The 26722-nt window shown below is 42.5% G+C and overlaps 1 protein-coding gene and 1 long non-coding RNA gene across 4 annotated transcripts in view; one reads left to right on the top strand and one right to left on the bottom strand.

Moving 5' to 3' along the window:
• The window catches only part of zfhx4 (zinc finger homeobox 4), a 79889-nt gene that overhangs the window by 4157 nt on the left and 49010 nt on the right, over positions 1 to 26722 (top strand). For 2 of the 3 annotated variants that reach the window (XM_008307462.3, XM_025054667.1), the window contains exons 2-5: positions 18947 to 21485; positions 21698 to 21910; positions 22159 to 22453; positions 24127 to 24668. In XM_008307462.3, the coding sequence (XP_008305684.1) occupies positions 18993 to 21485; positions 21698 to 21910; positions 22159 to 22453; positions 24127 to 24668 (3543 nt within the window). In that variant the 5' untranslated portion in view covers positions 18947 to 18992. Of the gene's footprint in view, positions 1 to 2; positions 9516 to 18946; positions 21486 to 21697; positions 21911 to 22158; positions 22454 to 24126; positions 24669 to 26722 lie in introns of those variants that run through there. The other variant, XM_025054668.1, reaches the window with a different exon arrangement.
• LOC112486870 (uncharacterized) lies at positions 11707 to 18940 on the bottom strand. Its single transcript, XR_003049428.1, has 2 exons — positions 18220 to 18940; positions 11707 to 18183 (listed from the first exon to the last, which is right to left on the bottom strand). It is a non-coding gene; the product is annotated as an uncharacterized LOC112486870 (long non-coding RNA).

Raw genomic sequence — 26722 nt, 5'->3', positions numbered from 1 at the left:
GTTTTTTTTTCCCGTTCCTTTAACTTTTATTGAGTAGTTTGGGATGTGTGTGTGTTAAATTTAGGGGTCGGTTATCGATTATCTATCTCGCTGCTGGATCTTTGACTCCGAGGCTGTTTGGATAGCAGGTGCTGGCTGCTTTTAGTCCAGAATAAAAACGGATATCGTGATGTTACGCTGCAACTACGGCGCATCGGCTACAATAAACCCACGGACTGACAGGGTCGGAGGCGTTCTTTGCGCGTGTCCGCGCTGCTGCACCAGGATATCGCGTCCAGATCTGCCTTTTTGCCAAAGTTTATGCCATTCTTATTGGGGTTGTTGGGTGGCCAGTTCCAGAGAAAGAGTCCCTGTTGCAATGCAACCAAGCGACACGAGCGTTTTGCCCCCTTTTGTGGCTTTAGCGTGCGGACATGGTGTTGCTTTCCCCGGACATGTCCGCTTTGGGCTTGTTTCTTTCGGGTTGTCCGGCTCCATACCCCACTGTCCACCTCTTCATTACTTATTTTAACCCGAAATACTCAGATCTATAAAGCAAATACATCCTCTCGGTTCACCACTGCGCTCAAAGCTATTTTTTTTAAACCGCACCTGATTTAACGCACCTTCCAGCCAAAGTGAGGCGAGCAGTCTCCGGACACGATCCCATACTGGGTAATACGCGAAAATAGTCGAAATAACGCCCCGAGTCAAAACCGTTATTCGGAAAGCGGACAATCATCGGTAATAGTCAGTACACCGTTACCTGCTGCGCTTCAAAACTACTCCGACTTTACCGAGGCGTGGGTGGCTGCGTTGTCCGGAAGGAAGAGCGAGCGCTGGGCTACTGATAGCATGGCGAGTCCCTCTAGAGCCATCCAGCTCCTGGGTCCCCTGTTTTTAATCGCCAGCACTAGAATACAGCTAAAACTAACACTTTAGGCAGATTTTATGACATTAACACATTTTAATCCCTCACAGCCTTTAAGTGACATTTCCATTATCGGTTCCCATCCGCTTCGGTGACTTCATTATTTCCTCGTAGTAATGTCTCAAATCCCAGAGATACTGGTGAAAACATAGGGTCGAAGTTGAGGGTTAGTGTTTTTTTGTGACATTCGGGGGAAACGGACCTCAGTGAGGGCTTCTGGAGTATTTTACGCACTGATGGCTGTTTTGTAGGAGTGTAGATAGACTTGGCCCAAATTGGGACGCGACAGTGACAGTGGCATCGATCGCACGGTAGAAAAAAAAACAAAACAAAAAAAACATCAGGGCCAAGGGGCCAGTCTGTCTCCAGCTCGGGTAGCCTGTGTAACGGTGTAGTGAGTGTGTGCCTGGAGGGAATGTATACGCTCCAAATGAACGGTGCGACCATATAGGAGCGACCTTTTGATAGGACTCGTTTGAGCACGGCTTTCTGGCTCTTTGTGCGGATTAAGCACCGAAAATAACCCCCCTCGTTTCTTATTTCCTTTACTTTTAAACTTACGATTTGTATGATTGAATCCATTTTGAACCAATGTAATGGAATTATTTGTGGAATCTGGTGAAAGAAAAAAACAACGTTTGAACTGTATTTTTGTTACCATTATTGTTATTTTATTTTATTAAATTTGAATATTATTTTTAAAATATTTAATCTAACTATAAACGTATATTTTTTTTGTTCAAATTAAATTCAGTCAGATAATATGTATGTTTTGTTGAACTGTAAACACTTAATGTTTTTCTTTGGTCTGGACAAACCTGTTTCACTAAGACAATGTAACTGCATTTCCATACACTCTAATTTAATACAATAATGATAGTTATAATAAAAATTTAAATAATTTTTTGGGGACTTTATTTTTTTAATGTTGTTCACATGCTCTACCACTTTTAACACCGTCTTTGGCTGTGTGTGTGTGTGTGTGTTTGTATTGGTGCATGTTAGTTAAGCAGCTTGCAACATTAATTTCATCCAATGCGGTAGAGGAGAGGAGTTAAAAAAAAAAAACATATAGTGTGAGAGATGGCCAGATAGCCCTAGGAGGACAATAGCCGTTGGCTTGAAAATGCTTCTTGATTATTAAAAGCTAATGCATTTTCAGCATTGCAGCCTTCATTAAGGGTGCGGATGGAGGCGGGGGTGAGTGGGATGAGAGGCTACTGGGAGGAAGAGAGGATGGGAGAGAGAGAGAGGGGGGGAGAGAGACAGGGGCTGAATCTGTCCTATAACTCCTGGGCCCAAGACACATGCAGCTAGAAGATTGGCTCGGGCTTCTCCTAGGGGTCGACAATGTGTCATTTCCACCCGGCTAGATTGCCCTCTGCCTATCTGATATTAATGTGCAAATCAATATTTCAAGGATTAAATTTCCCTTCTTCATTTTTTATGGTTTCTACCTCAATAAGTCTCCCGTCTAATAGAGGAGGCTGGATGATTTAGAAGCTTTTGCTGCAGAAAGAGAGAGAGAGCGACAGAAAGAAATAGAGGGGAGCTTTGCAACAAGGCTATCGCTGCATTTTAATGTTCTTCTTCATGGATCCCCCGTAGGCCCTTGGTAAGGAGGGCTATATTGCTGGTTTACAGTGTAAAGACAGCCAATTTAGGCAAAAAGGCAGAAAGGAAAAAATATGAGTCCGGTTGAATACTTAAGACGCTGTTGTAATCCGAGTAGCAGGTATTAGTGAACCGGGAGCTTCCCCCTCAAAGACACAAATACGTACAGAGAGCTACATCCAAACCTGCATTACCAGCCGTCATGCTTGAACGGACAGTGTAGCTTATTGCAGCCTGGACGGCTTTAACACTGTATTTTTTCATCTTTAACTCAATTTCACTTTTTTTTTTTTACATGTAGGAGCCCGTTGAAATTTGTCGGAGAGATTTACTCTCTTGTGGAATAACATCTGGTGTATGTGTGTTATAGAAATGAATCACTCTGACACAATGACCTGTGTATGACTATTGGGGAGTGTATTACCATAGTCATAATGCTGCATCTCATTGAAAGTCAACCAAATGAGCTTGGACCCTTTGACTCCCTATAGACATTCATTAAGGGACAGTGTGTATACACACACACACACACACACACACACACACACTCAGAGGCGTCTGTCTGCCAGTAGGTGTGTGTCTGTGCATGTGTGTTTATTTAATCCTCCTTCCTGTACCATCTGGTGTGTCTGTATGCATGTGTGTATGCGTGTCCAGCAGCAGCAGCAGCACAGTGTGAATTTCTCTCCTCTCAGCCACCAAATCGCCCCCCCTCCCTCCCAAATTCAGCCTGTGCAGCAGAACAGAGCAGACTGTTTTAACATACTTGTGATATGGAGAGTGTCAGCGAGCGAAAACAAGAAAAGAGAGGGAGAAAGAGACAGAGGAAGAGGCACAAAAGATCTCTAATTGTAGCTCGACCGCTTGGCTTCCTCCCTGATTCACGGCCATTACGATGTGAAAAGCACAACTGCCTGTCCTCCATTATTAAAACGGCAGGCCTAAGCACACTCTCTCGTCCATACACGCACACTCACTAGGGGGAATCATGTAGATTTTTTTTTTGTCTCTCGACTGTGACTGAAAAATGTCTGCTATCATCCTGGTCACCCACTTTAAAAACTGATTCTGTTTTAAAGATATTCAGACATTTTCACCCACATTAATTTAAGTTAGTTTGTTTAATCTTTGACAGTATAGCTATAATTTCTATAAAGGCAAAAAAACATGTCAAAACAATAATATTCAATTTTGATGGACGAAGTTGTCACTTAACCTCTCTCTATATATGTGTATATATATTTATATATATATACTTTTATTTTCCTAACAAAAAATCTATTATGCAACTGTATTTGCCATGTCGCCAAGTAGATATCTAAGAGTCAAATTTTCCCGAGGTTTGATATGCTTTTGGTGATCTAGTGTTATTGTGTGTATGTGTGTGTGTGGGTGTTCATAAAGAGCTGACAGCATGCACTAGTCGTGTTGGGGTCTCCTGGCTCACAGAGGCCTGTAGGGGGAGAAGCTAAGAAGTCCACAGCAGCTCAGCATTATGTCTCAAAGAGGGGGGGCTTCCTGTGTCAACCCTGGGGCGCAGCAGCTAACACACACTTTCTCTCCATCACACACAGCGGGCGAAAGGCGGAGGAGGGTTAAAGACTTGGAACGAGATCAAGCCCCTCCGTAGCTCCCGGGGAGGGAGCTTGTGAATATGCGAGTTTTAGTGTAATTAGCACTTAATTATATTAACATATGCAAATTGTCAGGCGTAGAGCTTGTACAGCCAGTGGGTATCGGTGGAGGTACAAGTGACTCTATTGTACCGCCACAGCAGAAAAGAGAATAATGGGTGGGTGTAAAGCAACCAGTCAGAGAGTCAACCCCCGGTGCTAGCACATAACCAGCTAGCTTATTTAAGTCTCTGGCTGGCAGCTTTGCCAAATTTCATTAGTAGCCATGACGACTTGGCTAATTGTGCTGACTAATGTGCCCTGATCTGTTGTCAGTTGACAGGCGTGGGTGTGCATCTTATGCCCCTAAAACAAGAATGGGGAGAGAGACAGACCCAATTGTCCCGATTAATCCAGCACACGTTAACTCCCATTTAAACACATTTTTCCTGTAAGAGTATTTGCATATGCAAAAATACATCCCAATCTTTCTTTGTCTCCTTGGTTAGTGTTTGCATGCGCGCACCTGCGTTGACAAGGTTGCGAGCATGTGGCTGCAATGTGTTGGAGGGCAATGACAACAGTTGAGCTGTGAGCTGCGTGTTTCAGTCTAAGTGTGTCGTGTGTGTAATGCGCTGCTGCCTGTGAAGCAGAACTTGGACTGTGCGGCTGGTATGGCCATGTGTAGCGACATGGTTGAATTTGTTTTTGATTATTGTACAAGACTGTGATTCTGGCAAAGAAAAGCCTGGGCCTGACTAACAGGGACAAGGAGTTGTGCTTTAGAAAGTTCCATTCTTCTATTATTCCACATAGAAATATGTAATTTGGACACATCATTATAGTTACCCCCAACCAGGCAGCAGGGCTCCTTTTTTATTATTCTTGGAGGCAATGGGGGTGTTTAATGTTGTGTACTTCCCTCTAGCTAAAGGTGGATAGAGATTGGGCATAGTTGGTGCTACTCGTACTTGCATGCTAATCCTGTTTTTTGACAGGAACGTAAACTGATATAATTGCTTTTCAGAGGCAGGAATGGCAGTTTATACAAGTGTGAAAGCACGGGAAAGGGGATTAGCATTATTTTGCATAATGCTGGGCAGGCGCTGAATGGGGCATTGAACGCTTGACTGGGTGACATAGATGAAAGAGAGATGAAATGCTTCACCCCTCTTCTTTTTCCTCCCTCCCTCTCTTCTATTTCTCCCCTCTGGTCTCTCCTCCTCTGGTCACTGCTGCCGATAGAGAACTGTGTTTTTGGGAGAGAACCTCGGAAGCACTGTGTTGTGATGCAGGCAGATGGGAGGTGTGAAGCAATATGGATGATAATAGAGTCGCTGTGGTACCCTACAGGTACCCGTAGGTTTACAAATACATATATATATATATATATATATATATATACACACATATGTACTAGACTACCTAAAACACTGAAGTGTACAATTATGTAGTAGGATGGAGGTGGCTTAGGCAGCTTTTACATGGAAGGAAGGGTGCGGCTGTCGTGGATCAAATCTAACTACACAGTTCCTACCTTTTCCTTTATTGAGATGTTTACTAAGGCTTTGGTTGGATATCGTCTGGATAGAGGGAAATGTGGAGCTGCACGGCAGGTGTGTTTTAATGTGAATGCCTGCATGTGTGTATAAGCTTTGCTGATAGAGGGAGGTGGGCGCACCGGGACTGGTGACACAGCTTAAAATTGCCACTGTGACTTCCATATGACCCAAATCGACTTTGTGCGTAATTTATGATCAACCGTCATTATTGTTATTGCATCTGGTGTATGGAAATGATCCAGGGTTGAGGGAGGGGCATGAGGTCGGGTGGTGGAGAACACGAACGCCACAAAGGCTAGTATGGCCTGTTTTTGTTTTCTCTCATTGGACAGGATCCTCTTTCTTTGACCTTTTGCACGCCTTCCCTTGCCTTTCATATGCTAATGCCGGCCAGATCCGAGGAGGAAACATGCTGAAGCTGAGTGGAAGAGGACAAAGACTCCTCTCTCTCTTTCTCTGCCTCCTTTCCACGCCATATCTCCTCTTTTCTTGCCTCTTCCACTCTCGACCAACTTGACAGACTTTGGCATGAAAGGAAGTGAGTGCTCGGTGGATAGCAAAGGTGGGGACGGCATTGTTGGCGTGACCCACACCACCTGTGAGGATCAAGTGCACTGCAGAAATCCTTGGTCATGTTTATGTGGACGCATTTTGAGTGGCCCTTGTAGTGGGTATTGCAGATCGGTAATCGTTTGGAGCCGTGCCGCCAGTGGTGTTGTAGCTGAAGCCGAGTCAGTTTTGGAGTGATTTGTTGCTTTCCCAGAGCAGCTAGTGAAGTTGTCATAGAGGGCCTCTATTTGCTCCCAGTTTCTCTCAGACCTGCCAACTCTGTCGTCCTACAACCGGTAAAGTAGTGTCTCTAGTGGGGTAAAAGGATACCAATATAGCAACTACAACTCTCCCCTAACATAATGCTCCAGTGAACCACTGCAGAGCATGACGTGGTTTTGAGGCTCTTTCTGCTGTGTTATGGGAAGGGGGCATGTTATCTGTAGGAAATGTAATTTTTGTCCTCATTGAAATAATTCATTATTGAGCTTGGTTATCTAAATGTTTTTGTTGCCGTTGGTCCAGCGCCAGTAGGGATTGCATTTCTCTTCTCCTACTCCCTCTCTCTCCCATGTTTTCATGTCTGTCTTTCTCTCTCTCTCCCTCACTCTCTCTCTCCGTCTCACATCTCGCCAGGCCTGCATTGGTCTCTTAAGGGAAAATAGAAAGAGGGGAATTTTCTCTTCCCTCTGTGCTCTGTCCTGTTCTCAGGCTCTACTGCCTATTTTGCATCAGCCATCTCATACAGGATATTAGCCAAAGGAAAAAAAACAGGGGTCAGGGTATTTCAATTAGAATAATATGTTTATTCTTTTCATTTCAAAGTCGGGGATTCTGTAGGGTGGGGACAGAACAGTTGGAGCCGTGTGTTCGAGGACTGTGTGTTTGATGTGAGGTTCTGTTGGCTCTGGGTGTGCCTGTGAAACTCAGGTTAGGGTCAAATAAAACAGGATGGTGAAAACACAAGGCCATTCCACAGCATGTCTCCCATACTGTCATACATTTTTGTTTCTCTCTCTCTCGCTCTCTCTCTCAGTATGTATCATTTAAATTACTTTTTTAAAAGCTAGATAGAGACAGATATTTAAAGCACAGCTATTATTAATTCCTGAAAATTTATTTCATTTGTGATGCTGCAGTTACCTTTCAGACTGTGACATTTGTTTGTCCTCTACACCCCTTAATGCAGTCACTGTGAAGGACAATCCCTCAGCTCCGCAGCTCAGTGTGAGTGCCTCAAACCCTCACTCTACATATTCGACACAGAATTCAGCAGCCTTTTGTTTTAGAAAATCTTTGTCCCTCTTGTACTTGCTAACAAAATAGTGCACCACACAAAAAGGTTATATGCCACGTTTTATCGATTGCTACCAGAAGCATTTTTCTACCTGTACCTGTAAAAGCTGGCAAGGCCAAAAGAGAAAAGCTGCAAAAAGACATCCCACTACCTGATGTGAACTGAAGTTAAAAGCAGGCTGAGTAAAGACGAGAGGGAGAAAAGTTAAAGGATGACTAAATTTGTCCAGGTCTGAGGAAAGATAGCACAATAGCACAAGGCGCCTCATGACAAATGATGCATTCTCTCTCTCGCTGGCCAAAGACAAAGGCAGGGATTGAGGAGGCAGCGAGCCAAGTCACAGGATATATGCACATTAACAGACCTTTAGGAGAAGTGAGGAGATAATAGACCAACTCTGTACATCTGTAAGAAACAGTGATATAATGAAATATTCTATTACAGCACGGGTCTCTGTCTGCATGTACATGTTCTGTATGCAGCATGATTGACATGTGGTAGTCCTGTAGGCGATTGCATGTGGATTTCAAGGCCACTGGCAGAGCTCATTGTGAGGAATAAGTGGCTAATTAATTATGTATGAGTTGTGGCCATAAACAAACAGTGTAATGAGAGATGAGACAGATTTAATAAAGAAAGTGACTCCAGTTGTAGGAAGACCTCCCCAGTCATCCTGTATATTATTATTATTATTATTATAGCTGATGTAATCCACATACAATCAGACTCATTATATTTATTTATATTATATATTTCCTTATTCTCTTTTGTCATGTCACACATACGTATGTGTACTATATTAAAACAAAAACCTATTTCTTTCCAATGTAGGTCTCAGTCTCATCTAATATAGGCAAAAAAGCATGTGTTTCCTCATCTCCCCAGAGAGAACTCCAGCCAACACCATCCCTCTCAATCCTTGCTTCTTCTTTCTGGCTTGGCATCAGCCGTGGAATAATCTTTAATTATTTGCTTTTAAAAGAAAAAAATAAGACCCCCTCCCCCCTTTTTTCCCCGTGACAGAAAAGAAGAAGAGCAGAGCAGGCGCAGGAATGTTCTTGTATATGAAATTGTAGGTATTAACAGCTCTGGTTTTGTCAGTGGTTTTTCGCTGATGTATCAGCTCCCTGCTTCTAGACTAAATAAAGAGGGGAGTTTTGCCGTGTTTCATCGCGGCTGAGATGTGCAGATATAGGAAGGCTTTGGAGGAATAGTTAAAAAAGCAAATGAAACAGACCTCTGCTTTAACACAATACTTGAACAGGGTTTAAGATGTGCTGATGGACATATCTTAATCGAGACACTGGATGTGAACTTTGTGCCAGAGCAAAGGAAAACACACAAACACAAATCTATCTGTATGTATATACACACAAAGGCCAGAACATCATGTTTAGAATTCACCAGTCACACTTTTGTCTGTTGAATATTCCATTAAATATTCACTAAAAGGTAAAATGTTGCCATTTTTATACAATAAACAAGAAGGAAATTTGTCCATTTGGATCCAGTGTCCTGTCTACAGAAGGGCTGGATTTGCGTGACATGCTACAATTGTTTGTTTTTTTACATTCTGTTAAAGGAATATTCATGCGCTAATCTAAAACCCCAGCTAATTACATCTGACAGTTGTTTGTTTGTAGTGAAATCCAATTAAAATGTACACTTTTCAACTCCATTGCTCATTTCTCTCCCTGCACCCCCCCTCCCTCCCACGGTAACTAGAAAAAGAGCCCATGATGGCATAAATAACAACTGTGCTTTCCTTGTGGTTTTTGTGAGAAGAGGGCAAACTCACAACAGCTGTCAGAAAAGAGGGGTTTGTTTAAAAAGCAAATGGCTTTGGTCTAAAGTTCATTTGGAGACCTCTCTAATTAAATAGAGAGCCAAAAGCTTAAGTTAATTAGTAATTCCCTGGGTCCAGAAATTAGACCTGTCACGAGTGTTTCGAGCTCTCGGAAAACTGTAAGGTATGTGCACATTTGTGTTTCCTATGTTTTTTCCCCCCTATATATCTCCTGTGCCTGCTCGTATCTCAGTAAACAAGTGTACCTAAATGTGCGTTTAACCCTTTTTTTTTTTTTTTTTTTTTTTTTATGCAAGTCTCTGACAGTTCCCTGCTGTGAAATGTTGGAGACATTAATGGCCTGTTTGTGGCGTGTTACAGAAGTGCTCAGGAGATGTTTGAGTGAGAGGCACATAGCTTGTGGCGTCAGTCAGGATACCTGCCCTATGATTACGTTTATGAAGATAATGACAGGGCTGGGGTCGTGCTGAGTACTGTCTTTAAAAAAACAGTTGGGGTTTGAACTTTAAACCTCATTGTTACCCCTGCAGAAGAACATAAAGTTTTGGTCAGAAGGGTTGAGAAATGTGTGTACAATTAGCAAGGTGTCTCTGAATCAAGGCTGAAAAACAATAAAAGCTGATGTTTGTCTTTCTGTGTAAATGAACCTGACCAGCTGACTCTGCCACAATTCAATGTTCCTGCCCGTGCAGACGACAGTCATACGATCACTAGCCTTTGAGACGAGCAGTTACAACACAGATGTGGGGCAATGCATTGACTTGCACTGTAAACGTTCTTCAGCAGCTGTGCCAACAGCTTGTTTTTAGTCAACTGACACTGATAGGCATCTTTTTCCAAATAGGGCAACATTTGTGACATTTTTTCCCCCTTTCCCAAAAAAGGAATCACTTTTGGCAGCAAGTAGCAGGAGTTGTTACACGACTTTGACTCTCAGCTATCAGCAGGACTCTCTGCTCTTGCAAAACCGATTCTTATGCCGGTAACAATCGTACCTGTGATTAGAAAGGAATTTTGTAAGGATTTATCATGCTCCTCTCACGCCTTCACTTTGAGTTATATAAACAAGTCGTTTCATAAGCATGAAAGCAGCCTAAAAAGTGAACCTCGTGGTGGTTGATACTGTATAACCAGTCGCTTATATTTGCCAGGTGGATGTGAAATGTCTGCGTCAGAGACTGCTCTCTGTGTCCGTCTGAGAGTGTGTGCTATCCTTGACTGACGTGGATGGTGTTTGCTTAACCTCTCCTGCGTTGCACTAGCACGGCCTTGTCAATTTGTGTGTGCGTGCGCGCGCGGGAGAGAGAAAGGGAGAGCGAGTTAGAGAGTCCAGCAATGGTAGCTTTCATTTCTCATGTCCCCAGCAGTATTTGTTTTTAAACAAACCTGCTGAGAGGCAGGGTGAGAGATATCGAGGGGTCTGAATCAACACAAATTATGGATATCTTTCTTCTTTTTTTTTTTTGCAGAACTCAAATAAATAAAATAGGTTAAACAACATCCATTGATAAATGTGTTCTGAAGCATGTATTAAATTCCTTTTTTTACACTCAAAAAGTCCAGTCTTTTTACTTTTCCACCTTTCCAACTATTTATAACAGTGAGGTGGAATATGTCCGACAGGGTCTCATGTTATTGCAAAGATGAGGTGTGCATGTGTGTAATCGTCTCATGCCTCTTGCATTATCCAAACGATAAGGCTGTAATTTATGTAACAGCTAAGCCTTTTCATATTGTGTACGTTGTACCTTACGAGAGCATGATGAGCAGGCTAGATTAATATTTATTTAGCACAGGCAAATCAAGGATTAAGCAGTCATCATTTTAGCGGTAATCCGTGTCTCTGGTGAGATGCAGAGACAAAGAGATGCAGATTACAATACACATAACACCATCAAAACCGCAATTAGTTGAGGACTCTCTTTGCATATTTGTGCAGACGAGGAGATGGACAGTAGGTGTACACATTCACATAAGTTGTGTTTTACTTTCCCACAAATCTATTGTTGTCCACGGCGTCCCTGACTTTGAACATCTCATTCTCACTGTCAGCCTCTCTTCACAAGAGTCTCTCTCTCGGAAATTAGTGATGGTTTGTCTGATTCATTCAACTGACGTAAATGTGTCTCATGATCTTTCCACTGTCCTTACAGAGTCGAACCACACAGACACACACACACACACACAGTGACTGCTACACATGCATGAGCAATGAACACTTCTTTCTTACCTTCAATAACATGGGATTGGGTCAACACGCTCAGATCTAGTGTGCTCATTAACAGCAGTCTGAGAGATTTGAGTTACTTGGAAGTGTGCAGATAGAAGTGATTTTTTGTTTTTTGTTTTTATAATTTTTGCTAATTGGGATAAACTGTTTTGCAAGAGAACAATAGATGAAAGCTCCCAGTGTTGTTTTGTGTCTGATGTGATGACTTTGCGTGCATGTAGGTGAGAGCGACTGCGGTCACAGAGAAGAGAAATTGATTATGTACAATGGTGATCCTGCATTTTCCACAACAGTGTGATGTGAATAGAGCGTCTGACTTACCTTTGCTGAACTACTAACAGCTGGAACAAAAATTATGCATGCGATATGGGTCATTATGAGAACTGGGGGCAGAGAGGTTTGAACCAGATGTGAGAGAGAAACGAGTGAAAGAAGAGATAAAAAAGCCCTGCTGTGATAGAGGAAGACAGGCAGAAGCTCCAAAAGACAGAATGCCATCCTCAGTTCCCCTTTGCCCTCCTTACTCTCTCCTCTCACCCAGCTTCTGAATGCTAATAGCTTTTTCTGTTTCACCCCCACCCAACAAACACATATATACACACATATGCCCCCCCACCCATTCAATCCTTCCCCATGGACACTGCTGCATTGTTTGTGGCAGTGCTTCTATTCTTTCAAACTTAATTACCTTCTTGCCTTTTGTGGCGGCAGGGGCTGGAAGTTTTGCTCCGTGGCAGTGGAGGTCGTCACACATTCTTTAGCGGTGCATTCCCTTAATCTTGCGGGTAGAGGTGGAGGGGGTAAAGAGAGAAAGGAGACATGTCCAGAAGAGGGGAGCTTTGCTTCCAAGGTGGTTATGGTACCCCCCTCCCATACACGTGTACGTACGCGTGCGTGGTTATAATAGTTGGGGCATAGGCTGCCCTTTGTTTGTGCGGTTCATTTCCAATCAACCCTAATTAACTAGAGAGTGTTTCCAGATTGCCAGCAAAAGAAAAATTCCCCTTTTTTTCACTCCCATTGGTCTTTGCTGTTTTGAGTTCGAGGAAAGAGACGGGGAAAAAAAACTGCCGGCATTAGCTATGTAGATTGGCTTTGCCTTTGATGCCAGAAAAATCTTTAGCAGGGGCAGTAAGTGGTGACTGTGACCCGCTGGTGTCTGAGTGTTTATTTTTATGTTTCAGTTTGAGTTTAGTTTAAATTATTGCCTCTTCACAGACATGAGACTTGAGCATATATTTAGACTGGACTGTGTAAGCACGGAGTCCATTTGTAAAATTTGGTAAATCCGGTCAAAGTTCTCTTTAATTCATTAAACTTAGCCATACAGGCAGCAGATAAACATTGGCACTGAGGGACGCCCCACATGTTAAGTGTCACAATAAAAACCTACCTAATGTAAATAAATGTAACTGGGTTGTTCAAGGAGGAGCTGGGAGACATGAGAGATGTTTTCACCTTATTTTCGATCTAGTCTTGTTTTTGTTTTTTTTTTACTTATATGGAGCTTGGGTGAAAACCTAAAACACTTTTCACAGCCCACTCATCTGGTCAACAGGTTTGTTTTTGCATACCTGACTATTTTTGTTCCCCACGATATTCTCATCACACACACATTACTTGTTATTTTCTAATTTACCGGGATATTATTTCCTTAAACAATGGCATATCAGGTACAGACTTCAGGGCAGTTGGGTTTAATGTTACCTGAGCAACAAACGAGAGCAATTAAGTTGTCATCAACCTGCAGGGAAAGAAGCTGCATTCCCGCTCTGGGAGAAGACAAAAAGGCCACTTCCATCCTGTACACTTCTCTTCATTACTTCCACCCACCCTGCCTGCCCCCAACCTCTGCCTCCTCCTCCTCTACCTCTAAACATTTCTTTCCATTCTTTAGCCTCTTCTCACAGACCAGTGCAATTGCTCATGTAGGCATAAGTCTGAGTTTGATTTGTTAAAAGGCATTTTTGCAGCGTGTGTAATTTGTCGAACAGGATTCCTGTGCTTAATGGAGTGGTGCTGGCTCTAGGTGTCTGGGCTGCACCTTGCAGTAATGATAAGGTGTCTTGTGGTAATGAAGGCCTTTGCCTGCAAGGAGACACAAGGAAGAGGACAGACGGTCAGAAAACACCATGTAGGGCAGGAGTGCGTGTGACGTATAACCTAACACCTCTGGGCTACAAACAAGGGCTGCATTAAAACTTGTTGCGCTGTTGAGTTGTGAAGTAGACAAAAATATTGTCGGTCACGCACGCTATCATTCCTTCACTAGTCTTTTAGCAATTTTCTCCTCTTTTCTCCCAAGACTGCAAACAGAGCGTTAGCTGTTGCAGTACAAACATGGATTAGCACCGTGTTCTTTTGGCTCACACTGCAAGGGAAAGACGGTTTCTTCTCCCTTCTTCATCCATTTTCCTTTTCGATTCCTCAGTTTCTGCATGGCAACAAATAAACAGGTCTAATTAGACCGGAGTAGACCTATTCATGGCACTGACACTGGGAGATGGATGCACAGGCTTTCACAGAGCCCTTCGCCTTTGTCTTTGGCTAACGCTCGGTGACATTTTGATAGAAGATTTGGTGTTAGACTGAGGGGCCACATGCAGAGAGAGGGATGACCTTCTCGGAGACCTTAAGGGATGGACATTTAGTCGCTGACTTTGTGGTTTGACTTTCCCTGGATTTACAGGTTCCCTTGAAGATTTAGTCAGGACTTAATTTAACCTCCTGTTACATGTGTTTTCAACAAGTTTTTGGAAAATGAGAATTTTAGATCTTTGAGGACCACATCCCACAGGACCAGCTGTCGGAATCCAGTGTTTAATGAGGTAATGAATACTTTGATAGTGACAGTGAAGAATTCAGACAGCAAATTTAGTTGTAAATAAAGGTATTCGTAGTACAGATGTTTGAATGTACGCAAAAGTAAATCAGCTTAGACACAATATCTGAAAAATTGCAAATGTTCTTATTTACTCTTGTCTCAGAGTTAAGAGTGCAGGGAAAGAAAGGACGTGACAAATAAGAAATAAATGCACAGATCGCTTACTTAAGACTTCTTCCCTGTCACTCTGGAAGCTAAGGAAAATGGATGGATGGATATGGAGAATAGAGGAGAGGATTGGGGGGGCAATAGGCCAAGGAGACTCTCAGCTCCTCTCTGCCATCAGAACTAGCAATGTCCAAAAGCAAGCATTCCTGGTCTATTATTTGCTCCGCACTGAATCTGATCTGCCACTTTAATTACCTTTGTATGTCTGCCTGTGTGTGTTTGTGTGTGTGCGCGTTTGAGTATTAGACAGACACAGAGAGAGGTAGAGAGAGAGAGAGAGAGAGAGAGTGTGTCCATGTGCATGCTTGTGAAAGCAAGAGGACATGCTTAATTAAAAAACAGAGGTGGGAGCGGCTCTGGCCATATCTTTTGTTCTTCTAAAATAAAAGAAGAGAAAAGCAAGGCTTCATTGTTAGTTTATTTCCCTTTCTCTTTCTCTCTATCTCGTTTTCTCTCCCTCTCTCATTGGATCTAGTCTTTTGGTTGGTTAGCAGAGCACAAGGAAACCAGTGGGGGAGAGTGAGCGAGAGGAAGGTTTCTTAGCGAGAGGTAACACAATCTGCCTTGAAAGAAGCAGTAGTGGGCACCGCTGCTGTGAAAGGTGTGAAGCCTAAAGAATGAAGCGAAACAAAAAGGAGCGAGCAGCATAACCTTTGCACGTATTTACACTCGAGACAAAATGTCACGTAATCAGCTTTAATGTAGCGCATAACAAGATACTGTTGGGATCTTCGCAAAATGTAATCTCTGTGTCTAAATGGCACTTTGACCTCAGTCATGTAGAAGGGAATATATTACAGAAGTTAGTTTTGTCTAACAATAAGTTTTCTGTGACCGTGCTAAAACATTGAGAATTGGTTAGGATATTTTTTCAAATAAGAATTGCTAAGAAATTAACTGGCAAAACAACTGTATAAAACATTGGGCATACATATGTAGTTACATATGTATGCCTGTGTTCTATTGATAGAAACCAAATTAACATTAAGGACAACCCAAGATAGCAAATTAATGGACATGCTAATGTGTTATTTTTCAGCACACATGTAAACAGCAGCTAACCTGTTCACATTAAAGCTGATGTATCAGTGCCAAGTACTTAACACGTTGGCTTATCCATAAGACATAATTCTGTACTTAAAGTGTTAGGAGATGCATAATTCATAAACTTCAGTGTTTTATGTCCGTGCTACAATTCAAAGGAGTTGCTCCCAAATGAAATGAGCAGTCATTGACACCACTGACAAGTAGTAAATCCTGTCGGATGCATCGCATTAGCCCCTAAAACCCGCTTCTTCGGAACAGTTTTACCCTCAATCACATTTAACACAACCCATGGCAAGAGATACACTGCTGGAGAAGTTGAATAAAATAAAATGGGAAATATTAGACAGCAGGAGTACACACTGTGCTGCTATGGTGCAGAGCCTAATGGATTATTTATGGTAAACATCATGGAGCTGTAATTTGAACAGATGATGCGCAATTCTACGCACACATACACACACACACATATGTATATATGTACATAGTTCTTTAAATGCAAAATACAGATTAATCTCACGTTCTATCTGATACCGCTGCAGCTTTGTATACACAATGAAGAGATACATTTGTGGGGCATTATTAATTCCATGCATACTTGCAGTGTGACACACATTTGACCCGCTTCACCTCCACGCTTGTTCAGAATGCAGAGCTAATTGCTGCTAATTTCTTTGCAAGTAGGAGTTAACATGTAGAGGAGCGACTACAGGTCTCCCTTTGTGTGTGAAATACCTAGTATTTTTTTAATGATAATATATTTAGGGACAACTACCTCTACTGAGCTATCCTTCATGTAATTGCAAGGACAGCAAACTATAGACACTGGTCACAGATTAAACAGTGTGTTGTGTAAAGATTTACAGAATCTGAATCAGGAATGGCAAATACATAAATAAATAAAAAACATGATTTTTCTCTTTTAATCTACGACTTGTCCCCATGGAATCATCTCGGATATACCAGATTAGATGTGATTAAATCTCGTGCAGAAAACACGCACCCACAAACATTTGATTTCATTCCTCACGCTTTCACTGTCCCTCCCACAAGCTTTTGTTTAGCCCTGGATTGTTGCGGATTAATCCTCTAATTGCTTTGTAGCTTTGTTGTGATGGAGAGGGAGTGTAGAGAAAAAGAGGCAGAATTAAGCAGCAGGTGGATTGGGCTAAAGGTTAACATGGCTTTTTAAACCTTCCTTTTAATACCATCTCATCTTTTGCACGCAAACATCAGGTGATGGGACTGTATCAAGCAAAAAGACATGGACAAGAACTAGTTTAGTTTAGTTCAGTACTTCTAGTTTGGTAGTTGTGGTGGGGAATGTTTTGTGTGTGTGTGTATGTGTGTGTGTACTCTTTACATTTAAGCCTTGTTGTGAAAAGCCTAGAGATTGAAGCAGTGAGGGGAAAAGAGATGGGCAATCACCCAGGATTGATAACATCTCACTGGTATTCCAAACATCATTTCTCGTGGAAGCTCTCTTCTTCTCTTGCCCTCATTTTCTCTCTTCGACTTTTAATGTATGTCTTTTCTGTGTTTTCTCTGCGTGAAAACCCCCCAAAACATTTAATTTAATTGAAATATTCTTTATTTATTTTTATTTCCCAATGTATTCCCACATGTAATGAAAATTTGCTAACGGGCAAATTACTTTTCCACACACTCAAGTGCAGCCACACAGTTTGCAGGGATGACAATATTCAGTCGTACCTTTGGGGTATTAATAGGTTAATAAGTGCTGCCTAATTGGAAACTCCTGACTGGGAAGACCAAGCCAATGATTGAGGACTTCCATAATGCTGTTCCACTTTTGGTCCTGAAGGGACACACCTTTACAGCCTTCCTGTGTTTACTGAGCTGTTGATTAATCCTGATTGTTAGTTATTTTAACTCACTGTTTCAACCCTTTTAAATATTCCTTAACGTCAGCCCTGGGATATGGACTGTTCACATCAGCTGTTGAGAACATAACACCCAAAAGCTGTTTTAAAGGAAATATTTTGTGGAAGTGGGATTACTTTTACATTTTTAAATAATAAAAAAAAGAAATTTAAGAAAAAGGTTTAAAAGATATTAAGATAATTTTAAATTAACTGACATACAGTCATTTGCATCTAATATTAGATTTCTAACTGTCAGAAAATGGGGGCATATCTGGATAATTTAGGCAAGATTAATAAAAGAAACACACAAGGTAATTTTTTGGTATTCAAAGAAATAATTCAAGGATTAGGCCTGAGTGATACCTGTATCCTTATGCTGAAAATAAGGCTGCCAAAGTTTGTCACTGTTTTTTTACTGGAGACAAAATAAACTGAGACAGTAATGTTAGCGAAACATGACCTTTACCCTTTCAGCTCCAGAACAGTTAACAGTCGTCTGTGAGAAAAAGAAGCTATGAAATTCTGGACAACTGCTCCTGTATATGTATATTTTTAGTCGTACTAGTACTTTTCCAAATGACAAAACTTACCATTTGAATTACCATCTGAATTCTGTATACTTACCATTTGAATTACCATCTGAATTGCTATTTACTGCTAAAATATGAGATTATCATTAACACAAATGTATAGCTGAGGTGAAGCTGCTCCCATCCTCTAGTGTGGCAAAGTGGAATTTCAAGCTCCTACTACCATGGGCTATGCTTCATTCATTTATGCCTTATTTTCCCCATTTTCATGTTCTGGTCCCTGGGGTCAGCAGAAGACAGACTGTTTTTAACTAATTCGTTTTTTTTTTTGTGACTCTTACAAGTCATTCATTGATTTATAAAACCTTGATGTAAGTAGGAGGAAGTGTATAACTTTGAATTTCCTCATTGTTAAGTTGCCTTTCCAAAGCACTTTTTCTTACTCTGTGTCCCTTGTGTAATTTTTATTGTTTTGTTGTATTTTATCCAACCAAACGTGGGTTGGGATGGTACTGCCTAAATTATGATAGACGCCATTAAGACATTTTGAAATTACTGGATTTGATTTCTGAAGGATTATGTCGGGAAAACATTCTGGCCTCCATAAATGTAGAATAACTCTTGTTAATAACTCATACTCAAAGACAACATCTGCCTCCTGGCCTGGATACAAACATTCCCAATGTCTATTGTTAAACCAAACATGTGTGAAAAACAACTTGTGTTCATGAAGATAAATAATTGTTTTGGAAATGTTGGAATTAATTACATTAATCTAATTGTTCATTCATAAGTTGCTTTTGGCATTTACTAAATCATTGTAATGTTTTTTCTTTTTTTTTCTCAACCCAGGTCCCTGTTAGGCTGGATGAGATGAGATCCCCATGTAGTGGTCGTCATGGCAACTTGTGACTCCCCCCCTATGGTGTCCTCACGGCAGCAGGAACATGGTGGACAGAGGCTGGACGCTGCTGCTGAGGACAACTCCGTCATTGCCATGGAGACCAGTGTCGCCAACAGCAACAATGCCAACAACAACCAATCATCACCTGCTGCCATTAGAGAGCCGGAGAATGGCCTTGGACAGCCTGTTGTGAGCCCGCTGACGTCCACTGCTACCCCCACCACTGTCACTACAACCACCGACCTTGTACCTGAACAGGGTCGGAGAGAAAGCTTTACTACCAGTAACAAAGTGAATGTTGCTGGGACTTTACCGGGAGTAGGAGGAGGAGCAGTTTTGGGTTCTGACTGTTCAGCCCCAGCCACGTCGCCTGTGGCGCCGGCAAAAGAGATCCCTTGCAACGAATGTTCTAATTCCTTCTCCAGTTTACAAAAATACATGGAGCACCACTGCCCCAATGCTCGCCTGCCTACCACTGGAGGTAATGAGGAGAGTGAGGAGATGGAAGGCATGGTAGGGGAGGAGAGTGAAGATGAAGGGGATCATGAAGTGAGTGCTGCAGAGATGGAGGAGATGACCAGTGAGGTTGAAATGGAAGAGGAGAGCGATGTGGAGCAGCTTTGTGGTGAGATCATTTACCAGCCTGATGGCTCTGCCTTCATCCTGGAGGACTCCAAAGAGCAGCATGGCAACCAAGGGGGGCTCCCTGCAGCTTTCCAGTTCAGGGGCCTGCTGTCCCCCCACACCTTCCCCAGTGTCCAGGCCAGCAGTGGTCAGAGAGGCCTGAGCCCAGGGGGAGAGCGGACGGAGCAGCCTGCTGCACCCATGTCCTTCTACCCACAGATCATTAACACCTTCCACATCGCCTCATCCCTGGGGAGTAAACCCCTAGTGGCTGACCACCCCTCCTTCCCAAATACCTCAGTTGGAGGGCTGGCAGGCACTAGTCCTGTGTTGCACAGTTTCCGTGTCTATGACCTCCGCCACAAGAATGACAAAGACTATCTTACAGCGGATGGTGCAGCCAAAAACTCCTGTGTGTCCAAAGATGTCCCTAACAATGTGGACTTGTCCAAGTTTGAGGGCTGCGTGGCTGATGGGCGGCGGAAGCCTGTGCTGATGTGTTTCTTGTGCAAGCTGTCTTTTGGCTACAGCCGTTCCTTCGTGACACACGCTGTCCATGACCACCGTATGACCCTGAATGAGCAGGAGCAGAAACTGCTGAGCAACAAGTATGTCTCTGCCATCATCCAGGGCATCGGCAAGGACAAAGAACCTCTTATAAGCTTTTTGGAACCAAAAAAACCCCCCAACTCTGTGCTACCCCACTTTCCCACACCTGCCAACTTCCTAGGGCCGGACACGGGCCTTCGCGGATTGTGGAATGCTTTCCACAGTAGTGGGGAGAATGCAGATTCCCTTCAAGCAGGATTTGCCTTCCTGAAGGGCAGTGCCAGCAGCTCCTCCAATGACCAAACTCCTAGAACACAAACCATGCCAAAGGCTGAGACCAACCCAAACCTCGGGGGAGGGGCTGGTGCCCTCAGAACCCCCAGCAGGAGTTCTGCTGCTGCTGCCGCTGGTGGTAAACTGGAAGGTCAGAACTCTGATACTGACTGTAAAGGCCGTGTTAGGGATACATGCACTTTGCAACCCAATGGGCCGGACCTGAGCCAGTACCCACCTATCAAGCGGGAGCCCGGTGTAGTAGGAGGAGAGAGTCCTGAGCAAGATGAGGATGCCTACTTCAATGGTGGTGGAGTAGACATGGAGGCAGAAGAGGAGGAGGAACAGGCCTTTTCCCTGGCTATGACAGGCCAGCGGGCTGACAGCACCAGTAGCAAAGATTTCCCTCTCTTAAACCAAAGTATTTCCCCCCTTTCCAACAGTGTGCTTAAGTTTAACAGTGATAGCAAAGGCCCTGCCTCCACTTCCTCTTCCACACATCCTATGTTTGAGAAGCTGGAGATGGAAAAGAACCGCATGTCCACTGCCCTGGCAGCTGCCAGAGAGCGGGAGAGCAGCAGTGATTCAACCAGTGAAGCCCTGGGAGGACGGGATGGATCATCACCCTCCTCTCACCCTCTTGACATGATTTTGCGCAGAGATGACGAAAGTCCTGGACCTTTGCATCAGCATGCAGGAAATCCAGGTACACCTGGGACTCCAGGCACACCTGGTACACCTGGTCCAGGTGAGGGGTCACCAGGTAGTGGGGTAGAGTGCCCAAAGTGTGACACTGTCTTGGGATCCTCACGGTCTTTGGGAGGGCATATGACAATGATGCATTCCCGTAACTCCTGCAAGACACTGAAGTGTCCAAAGTGTAACTGGCACTACAAGTACCAGCAGACGCTGGACGCTCACATGAAGGAGAAACATCCAGAGTCTGGTGGATCGTGTGTGTACTGCCGCACCGGACAGCCTCATCCTCGTTTGGCCAGGGGCGAAAGCTACACCTGTGGATACAAGCCTTTCCGCTGTGAGGTCTGTCCATCTGATTTGTTTTCCTTTATTGCTTAATTGTGATTTATTTAATAATGAAAAAAAGGTTTTACTTTTAATGCTGATTGTTGAATGTTTGTGTATTTGCTCCTTGTTTTAGCAACTTCTGTCACAGAGTACATTCTCAGTTAAACCTCTTTCTTAAAAATGCACATTACCTCCACCGCTAATCGGTGCTAACTCTCATCCTGTAGGTATGCAACTACTCAACCACCACCAAAGGCAACCTTAGCATCCACATGCAGTCAGACAAACATCTGAACAACGTACAAACGCTTCAGAACGGTGGAACGGAACCCCAGTACAACCACAACCATGCCAGTACTGTGCCCAGTGCCAGCCTTGGTGGTGGCTGCAGCGCTCCATCGCCATCTAAACCCAAACAGAAGCCCACTTGGCGCTGTGAGGTAATGAAACAAAAGAGGCTGTGGTAGAATAAAAATTGACGTGTTGTTTAATTCACACAGTGAGCCACTTGTATTATATATTTATACCAACAATATATAATTATATATGCTCAAAGGCTTCACAGATGCATCACGAGATTACCAGTATTAATGTTTATATAATACTAATTAATTTACTGAGGTAGATTTTATGTCAAATGATTCTATAATGTATTCATTTAATAATAAACTGTATGTTGCATTTATAGGTCTGTGACTATGAGACCAACGTGGCAAGGAACTTGAGAATTCACATGACCAGTGAAAAGCACATGCACAACATGATGCTCCTGCAGCAGAACATGAAGCAGATCCAACACAGCCTCCACCTGGGCCTGGCTCCGGCCGAGGCAGAGCTTTACCAGTACTACCTGGCTCAAAACATGGGCCTGGCAGGTGTAAAACTGGAGAACCCAACTGGGAGTGGTGGCCCAGAAGCCCAGATGATGATTAACCCATTCCAGCTAGACCCTGCAACTGCAGCTGCTCTGGGATCAGGTCTAGGTAAGAGACACTGAAAACGAAACAGGGAACATGGTTAGATATTTTTTGATCATTTACACACGTTAGTCAATTAAAACAACGTTAAAAAAAACAAACAAACAATAGAAAGTCTCTCCTGCTGTGGATTTGACAGTTCAGTTCATACATTCCTTTATAGCATTGTTGGCCCCAAGCTTTTTTTGCTTTTTTCTGCTCATCATTCACCCAGAAACTTCTATCTGTTTTATCACATTTATCTGGGTGTTGTTTTTATCTTTGGGCCTTTTCTTCCCTGCTCGTCATTTTTCTCCCTGCCCTCTCACCTTTCTTTTTTTCTTCCCGAACTCATTTGCCTCACCCCCTCCTCTTGTGCTCTCTCTTTTTTCTTTTTTTCTTTCTCTTTACCTCTTATCTCTCCTCTCATATTGTCCCTCTGTCATTGTCTCCTTTCTTTGACCCCTTTCACTGATTGAAAAATGATTATGAGAAGCCCCATGAGAATTATTCTTAATCTTTCATTTGTAATTTTCTTAAGTCAGCTTAATCCTTCCATCACGCACACACAGACACACACACAGACACACACACAGAGTAACGCATCAGCCTACCTACCTTCACTCATCCTGGAGTGACATCCACACACACACATACACACTCTCTTACACAGCAGGAAGCAGATTCCCGTAGGAGTGAGGGAGATTTAACAATGAGCCTGCAGTGTTACAGACCCTTTCTCTTCTCTAGTGTGGAGGTCACAGCCCAGCCGGCAGATGTACTCACAGTGAATTACACCAGTAACACACTGCTCCCCATAGTGAGTGCAGCTGTACATGGGTTTGAACGGTTGCTGGCAGAGTATTCACACAGTATATACAAATACCCAGCGTACATGCACAAAATTCAAGCATAGAAATAGCTGCTGGTGTCTAAAGACAGTGTTGAAAAAAACCCCAACTCATTTGGTTTAGCCTCTAATCATTCTTACTATTCGTAAAGGACACGCACACAGAGACAATATAGGGATCAAGCAGAGGTGTTAATTACATTTGTTTGAAAAGCAGATCCGTTTTTTTTTTCCTTTTTTTGTTCTGACTGGATGGACAGAAGAAAAAGAAAACCTGTGTAGTGCATTGATCAGCTTTTGAAATCCATGTGCCGACGTGAGAAAAGCCTGTGGCTCTCCAACCGACGTCCCATCATTGCCGAGAGCAGTAATTAAAGCTACCTGATGAGCGAGTTAGCAAGTTGAAAAGGATGATTGTAATTGATCTTGATTCAATCCTATTAGGGTTTTTATAGACAAGACTTTGTGTGGAGCCATAGTCCTCTGCGAGGCTTTATTTTATCAAATCTCTTTGTGTAAGGGAGGCTTGCATAGAAGACTCACTTTTTTCTCTCCACACTTAATTTCATTTAATAAAAAGAGCTTCTGTCTCTTTCTTCCGCCTCTTATCCTTCTACATACATGTGAGCCTTTTCTTTTCACCCCAGCATTGTCCTCCTGTCATACTCTTCTTTGTTTTTTATGTACCATTCTTCCTGCAGAGCTCACTGTCTCCCTCCCTGTCTGACATGTTATCCCTTCGTGCTTCCATTTGTTTAATTCATCTGGAGGCACGACCATTTACACTCTCTTTTGTCTCCATTTTTTTTCTATTGTCTAACATGATTTTTGCTCATTTTTCCACCCACAGTGAATAGTGACCTGTCTGCAGAGCTGCGTCTTGCCACTGGTCAGCTGATGGCAGATGATCTGTCCCTGGTATCTGCCGGTGGATTGGGGGGCATGTCCTCGTCAGACCCCTCCCTGTCCTCCTTGTCGCCACCCATCAACGACCCCACGATGCGCCTCTACCAGTGCTCTGTGTGCAACTGCTACACCACGGACAGCCTGGAGGCTCTGAACGCCCATGTCAACGCAGAGCGCTCTTTGCCCGAAGAGGAGTGGCGCTGCGTGGTGGGTGACGTGTACCAGTGCAAGCTCTGCAGCTACAACACGCAGCTGAAGGCCAACTTTCAGCTGCACTGCAAGACAGACAAGCACATGCAGAAGCACCAGCTGGTGGCTCACATCAAGGAGGGGGGCAAAGCCAACCAGTGGAGATTAAAGTGCGTGGCCATTGGCAACCCTGTGCACCTCAAGTGCAACGCCTGCGACTACTACAGCAACAGCGTGGATAAACTGAGGCTACATGCTACCAACCAGAGGCACGAAGCTGCCATCCGCCTCTACAAGGTAAAGATATGTTTAACATAGTTGGTGTCCTGCAGAAGAATTATATTTGTTTTTAATAAAATTACATATATTATTAAAAAAAGGAATTAAAAAAAAGTATTATTTTAAAAAGAAATTAAGAGAGACAATTAGAAACTATTTGGATATCTACTCTTTTGCAGGACAGTAACAAAACAACTTTTTACATCACAGTACATAACACATCTTTACAAGAGTTTACAAAAAGCCTATTTCCAGGGAATTTCGTTTTTTAAATGCATTATGAATTAAAAAACTTAATTAATTCTTTTTTCAATCATTTGTATTTGTTAAAATTGATTAATTAATACCTTCAACACAGCTTAGTGTATCACTCATATGAACTTTTCTGTATTTGAACATCATTTTAATTCAGCACACAGTTTTCAGCCCTGACCTACACTTTAATGAAAATACAGAACCCCTGGTGGATGTTCTCTTTGTACTAACAATAATATAAACAGTCAACACTGTAATGAAACAAGTCAACACACAATGTTACTCAGATGACCTTTTTGCCATACTTTGGTTAAACTTTTTTTGGAGGTTGTGTCAGACCTTACTTTGTTTGTTGCGTGTTAAATAGTTTTTAATTATAACAAAAAAACGAACTGGTCAAATCCCATGAATTAACAAGGATAAGATTCCATTTATCAGGAAAACAGGATTCATTCTGTACGTCACATGGATTAAAAAGTTCCCATAAAAACTCAGAGACAGAGACAGATAAGGCTCCAGGATAGTAATCAGTTTCATGGTCAAATGATCTATTTCCCATCTATGACACTATTAGTGTGTCTTTTCAGCTTGTTCTGAAGACTGTAAATAATTCTGGAATAATTTGAGAAGGTTTCCTGGAAAAGGGACTAGATGCATAATAAGAGCTTAGACTTTCATTGAGCGGTGACTCAGTAGAGCAGGATGTGACCACACTGTAATAACATTCCTTTTGATATCTAATCATGGTACGGTGGAGGAAAAACAGTCATGATATTATTCAATATTTTAATAAAAGTAATTACTCTTTCTAAATTTTACAAAACTAAACTGTTCAATGAAAATCATCGGGATTTCAGAGCACAAATATTTATTTATGTACTCATTAATGTTCACATCTGCATTTTGTTTGGGTAGACAAACAGTTGCATATTTTTCAGGTCGGTAGTTGTCACAGGTTTTTCTTTGGAAATATTTAGTCATGACTTGTCATCAGATGCCGCACCAGTTGCTCATCGCGGCAGCGTAATAACATGCGAGTCACTTACTTAACTAATGAAATGCTTCACACTCGTTTTTCTGCAAGGAAATTCCAACAAGGCCGACATTTGGCATCTCCTTTTCCTCCAGTATATTTACTGTGATTTAGTTTGTCAGACATCTCCTTCAGCTTAATAGGATGCTGTTACATTTCCAGGGCCTTGACCTACAGGACAGGATCAAGTGCATTACATTAATGAGGATTTCTTTACTACTCTATGCAATATTTGGTGGCAGTGATAGGTGTTTGTGTGTGTGTTTGTGTGTGTGTGTGTGTGTGTGTGTGTGTGTGTGTGTGTGTGTGTGTGTGTGTGTGTGTGTGTGTGTGTGTGTGTGTGTCAGTGTGCCTCTCTAAGCCTTGGCAGTATAAATTAAAATAGGAAAATTAATTAAGTTTCTTTTTTTTCTCTGCAGTATACCTTCTACCTTGTAATATTTTATTCCTGAATTAATATACGCAATTTTGTATTGTAAGCTCTTTTCTCAATTTTTTCCAACTTTTTAACTACAAAAAAAGTTTGTCTGTGTTTGACATGAGATTAATTGCTTAGGAGCTACCACAAAGATTTGGGTTGAAATTTGTATTTGCAAAATTAAATTTACAGACAGAGTCATGTTCTACTGCTCCAGAAGACTCCAGTCAATCCCTTTCAATTTTCTCCTGTGACTGCGTTGTCTGCACCACAACTGTAGGCCCTAAAGGAGGAAAATCTATTTCAAAAACTTGTGACTAATTCTTGCTGTTCGGATGCATGTCTGTGTTAAGCACACTGGTGTTT

Source organism: Cynoglossus semilaevis, chromosome 3 (assembly GCF_000523025.1).
Source record: "Cynoglossus semilaevis isolate Cse_v1.0 chromosome 3, Cse_v1.0, whole genome shotgun sequence".
In the NCBI taxonomy this organism is placed as follows: domain Eukaryota; kingdom Metazoa; phylum Chordata; class Actinopteri; order Pleuronectiformes; family Cynoglossidae; genus Cynoglossus; species Cynoglossus semilaevis.
This window is presented reverse-complemented; position numbering and strand designations above follow the sequence as displayed.